General features: G+C 44.2%; 1 protein-coding gene across 1 annotated transcript; it reads right to left on the bottom strand.

Moving 5' to 3' along the window:
* Nucleotides 1–2,064: 2,064 nt before the first annotated feature.
* On the bottom strand, nt 2,065–4,001 carry LOC136457927 (glutathione S-transferase T3-like). The gene is made up of 3 exons (XM_066457938.1): nt 3,769–4,001; nt 2,745–3,036; nt 2,065–2,671 (listed from the first exon to the last, which is right to left on the bottom strand). Exons 2-3 carry the CDS (start codon nt 2,946–2,948, stop codon nt 2,240–2,242), a joined length of 636 nt encoding a protein of 211 aa, XP_066314035.1. The 5' UTR covers nt 2,949–3,036; nt 3,769–4,001; the 3' UTR covers nt 2,065–2,239.
* Nucleotides 4,002–5,157: the final 1,156 nt, after the last annotated feature.

Here is a 5,157-nt window from a genome sequence, read left to right as displayed (position 1 = left end):
CATAGAGCACCTCAATCAAAGCATACAATATCAAATTTAACCAAGCACATCACTGTTCTCCTGATTTTTTGACACATTAACTAACCATTAACAAAAATATTCATCTGTTAAGATTATAAAAGAGTGAACTAAAGCTACCTGCATCTCCATACACTCTGTGTAACCCTCAAAACATAGTGCTGAAACCCTAGTTCATTTCCATCGATACCTCAAACATGTTGCAGATCATATAAATTGTACATTTTACTTATTCAATAGGCCAATTAACTGCAGCAAAACGAGAAAGAAACAATGCTTACCCTTTGAGGTGGAAGTAGCAAAATCTGAGTCGATGCTACAGGCTGCTCCGGCTCCTTCATTGGGGGCTACTTTAGCTCCTTTGCTTTGTTTCTCCTCCACCTAGGGCTCCACCACGGGCTCCTCTGACTGCAGATTCGTGGTCACAAACACTTCCATAAGCAGATTTGGGGATTAGGGTTATGGGTTTCAGCAACTTGGTCGCGGGATTGAGGATCCCATGAACACAACAGTAGTAGAGACCGAAGAAGAGGATAATACCTCAAATGTAGCGCAGGGAGCGAGCTGCCGCCTTAGGTCGGAGCGAGGGTGTTGGGGCGAACGACAGCGCCGATCAGAGCGAGGGCGTTGGAGAGCAGCCTGGTGACGCGCGGCCGAGCGGCGTGGGAGAGGGGCGGCGCAAGGAAATGGGCGGCGTGAGGAAGAGAGGCGGCGTGGAAGGGAAGACGCGACGCGAGCTCGCGAACTGGAGCCGTAGCTTCACAGGGTCATGATGCGGGCCTGAGGAAGTATGCGTTCGGGAGTTCTTTTATTTTTTATTAATCTGAGTCATGGGCTTCACGTACGAGCCATGGGCCTTCACGTGCGAGCTGAGGCTAGACCAGATGGTTTTGGGTTTTGGCTTGGTGCCGGATGTCTGGACTGACGACAAATTTAGGCGCGTTGGATTTTTTCTTATAATATTCCTGTGTGTTAGAAAATATACCGACGGAAAAAATACGTACGGATAGAAAATAAATAAATTTTACATTGTATCAAATATACCGATAGAAAAAAATATAATTACTCTGTCGGTGTGCAAAACCGGCAGGATATTAATAATTTTTCTGTCGGTTGGCTAATTTTCTTGTCGTTTTTTCTTGCCCGACAGTACAATAATAACTTTTCTGTCGGTGGCGTTTATACCGATAGGAAATTTTTAGTTTCCAGTAGTGTAGATTGATGACGGAGAAATAAAGCCAAATGGTGCGGATCCACTCGAGCCGAAGAATATGGTAGGTCATTCCGATGCAGTTGTCTCCTTCGGTACACCATCAGTTAGCTTACACAAATTTTAAAAAATAAAAATAAAGCAACCTAAAATTAACATGCTAGAATAGAAAAAAAATGTGAACATACATGTAGAAAAGTATGTGAGCTTAGCTTTTCATGAAGAGCTACCTTATCACTCTCTTCTTTTTATTAAATAAAATATTCTATGAGCTGCTTGAACACGGTTGGAGTTGTCCTTACTCATGTGCACTGTAGTAGTTGGCTACTAAGACATACTTTATCATTAATATATATGTGACATTTTCTTCTCCATAATATTTCTTAAAAAAACTTGTGCATTAGCTAGCTCTAAATTTTTATAACCTGCTTTCTCTCCTCATTTCTCTCTGCTCCATCTCAGTATAAAGTCTACTTATAATGCATCAACAATATTTCAAAAAGATGGCATTGAGCATTCAATGCTGCTACGGTGATTGAATGTAAGCATTGTGCACACACACCATTAGAATCTACACCAAAAATCTACCTTAAGCTTAAGGTCTATACATAAGAAATAAAATAACATTTATCTCCTTTCTCTTGTCTGTCTCATTTCTATTTAAATATTCAAAAGTTAATACTATTTTCTATAAATCTAATCAGATATAAGATCTGTTGACTTTTTAAAGTGCGAGATGAGCACTTGTTTTTAAGACGGAGGGAGTATGGTTTAAAAAGTGCATCCCATGCTTTTTGTCCGATCGTTTCGAGAAGATAGCTGCTGATGAACGCCAGCTAAGCATCTCCAAGAGTTTTCTACTTTTTTCTCCTAAAAAGTTAAAGTTTGGCAACTCCTAAAAAGATATTGGGAGGGAAAAAGATAGTCATCTCCAAGAGTTTCTAATAAATAATATCTAAAAAAATCAAATTGAGGCCCACATCAACATTTTCTGGCTTTTTTTGTTTTTTGTCACGGGAAACATATCGGCGTGCCGTACCCTCTTTCTTCAAGTGAAGCCATGTGCCTCTCCTCTTTCTTCTTCTTTTTCTCCATGTCAAATGCCTCCTTCTTCGCCCATATTTTGTCCAAAGCCTCCATGCAAGCTTCACCTCCTCCTCGCCTTAGAGCATCTTTTGCCTTCTTCTGTCCCTGTGGCCTCTTTCGGGCTTCGGACTCTGGAGGTGCAATCTCAGTGACATCTTCAGTGATGTTGACTTGTACATTCGTGGGAGTGGAGTCTGGGCGAACCTTCTTTTTCTTGTTACCGGCTTGCTTCAGCTCTGCCAGTTCCCTCCCCTTGGCCTTCCACTTCTCTTCTTCCTTCAAAATGTTCCAGCACTGCATGAGAGTGAATGTCTTCTCACCGTTCATTCCTTTGAACATAGTTAATGCTTCAGAAACCTGCAAACATATGTGTTTATTAAATATCAACGTGTATGTCTTCTAAGATTACTGAAATAAGAAAAAGAATTACCTTGTCTTGAATGGTTTTTCCACTTTGATTTCTACACTCAATCGCATCATAGCAAGCACAGTACTTGTTGACATTCTCCAAAATATACATCCATCTATGCATTAGTGAACTCTCTATTCGGCTTGCAAATGGCTTCCTATGGGTCCCATAGTAATAATAAATTCTACGCCAAAAGGAGGAATGAGACTGATTAGCACCTTGCATGGGAAAGCTGAACTCGTCCAAAGAACGAACACCCTCAAATCCTGTGACCAAGTCAGTCCAATAACCACCACTGGATATTGCGACGAGCCTGCAAATATGGACAAAGAAATCATTACCAAATGCTCCTCTGTTAGTATTTCTCTTTCTTAATCATGCAAGCAATAGGCAATCAGCAGAGAACTCCATGCACTACGGTAGTAGTAGCAGGCAATAGGCATCAGCAGAGAACTCCATGCACCACGGTACAGAGGAGAAACCAATAGAAAATATACAGTCAAACAATTCAAAACTACAGTAAATTGAATCATACCGTCACAAAGATGATTTTTTTTTAAATTGGTGCACTAGAATCTGTTGGTGTAATGGGTCGCGAGCTATTTTCAGAACGCACCGAGTGTAGGTGAGGCCCGGTCCACTTTTCAGCCCAGCAGCGTGTTGGGGGCCACTTTTCAGTCCACGCTTCTAACAAAACAAAAACAGGCAAACAACACCCAGGATGGTGGACGAAGTGACGGACACCCGCGCCGCCGCCGCCATGGCCGATGCTGCAGCAGCACGGTGAGATCCCCTCTCCCAGTCCCAGTCTCCTACCCAATCGATTCATTCGCCCTATCCGGCGTTCCACACAACCACACCCGCGCTCCCCTCGCAGCCGCCTCCGCGCCTTCAGGCGGTGGATGCGCGCACACGGCGTCGTCTGCAGCGACGCGCTCAGCCTCGACGTCTCCGATCCCCTCGGCGTCCACGTGCGCGCGGTCACGCCGCTACCTCGGTGAGAAGAACAGGACGGCTACGTACAATGGGTAGATCGATGGATTACCTCCTCCACACGATGACGACGGCGACCAACTCCTCTCCAGACAACGGCGGCGACGACGATCTCCTTTCGCGCGCGAGGCGAAGTTCCGCGCCAAAACACCGCGCCACGAGGGAAACCGAGCGGGAGTCGAAGTATACGCGCGAGGTTGCGGCGCGTAAAGTTACGCAGATGAGGGGGATTTTTTCCAACTTCTAAAATATTAGGAGATTGTATTATGAGTTGTTGGAGATGGATTTTTTTGAATCTTTCTAAAAACTTAGGATTAGGAAGAGGTTTGGGAACTCTTGGAGATGCTCTGAGCTGATGACTACTCGTATGATGCATGCATGCAGCGAGGCCGACGGGCGCGCGAGAGGGCAGCTGAGCCAATGCCTTTTGTGGTTCTGCCGCGCACGCGGACGCAGTGCAGACGAGGCTGACCGTACGTCACGTCGGCTTGCGTCCGAGGCTGGGGGGTGGGGGGCATACTGTAGATAAGATAGCTGTAAGTGCAGGTCGCCTCGTACGGGCGTGTTATAAACCAGCCTGTAACCCCGCGCTTCGCGCGGGCAGGAAACTGACAATGTATAGGATATGCAACGATTTGAGTCGATCATTCGGTTGTCTCGCAGGAGGGGTTAACTTATGTAGCACTTGAAGACCAAAAGAAACATCAAATGTAACAGTATATATATAGGAAAGGTTTACAAATAGTGCCGTGCTTTATGCATGGGTGACAGAACTACAAAAGTAATAATATAAGAATCTGTGGTGCGATGGACAAATTGCTGATGGTACTAAGCCTGCATATGTGGTAAAAAAATAGAAATGTGCTGTAGTTTCCACTCCAAGCGATTGATCCCTGCGTACATTTCAAAGGCAGGCTTAGAACCTGATGTTAAAAGTAAGGGAGAGTAACAAATTGCTCTGTTCGCTTGGCTGATAAGCCATAACTGAAAGTACTGTTGGCTGATTTGTTGTGAAAGAAAAATACTGTTCGTTGACTGAAAAAGTACGGCTTATAAGCCAAGCGAACAGGACGTATAGCCAGGGAATTGCCTTGCTGAGCACATCAGTCCTTTGAGCTAATTTCATCTTCGGCGGGAACAATTTGAGTGTTTAGGCACTGTGGATACGGTGCAAAGCACTATACTCATAACAGAGTCCATAGGCAGTTTGGATACATATTCAGATGTATTGTCATGATGTGACAGAAGTGCAAAGTAGCAGTGCAACAATATTGGTGAATCGGCAAAATATTTGCTCTAAAACACAAGTGTACCCAGCTGTAGTAGCACCTTCCTCTTATCAGTTTCCTAGTGTATGGCAGACCTACATGATGTTCAGTAAAAGGAACAGCAGCAATGTACTTGAAAAATAGAAGAATGATATCCAAACTAATGAAAGAAA

The sequence above is a fragment of the Miscanthus floridulus genome, chromosome 6 (assembly GCF_019320115.1).
Source record: "Miscanthus floridulus cultivar M001 chromosome 6, ASM1932011v1, whole genome shotgun sequence".
Lineage (NCBI taxonomy): Eukaryota > Viridiplantae > Streptophyta > Magnoliopsida > Poales > Poaceae > Miscanthus > Miscanthus floridulus.
This window is presented reverse-complemented; position numbering and strand designations above follow the sequence as displayed.

Coding starts and splice junctions, on each gene's coding strand:
- LOC136457927 (XM_066457938.1), bottom strand. CDS start 2,948: ATGCAAGGTGCTAATCAGTCTCATTCCTCCTTTTGGCGTAGAATTTAT. Junction 2,672..2,744: donor GAAAAACCATTCAAGACAAG/GTAATTCTTTTT, acceptor ATATGTTTGCAG/GTTTCTGAAGCATTAACTAT.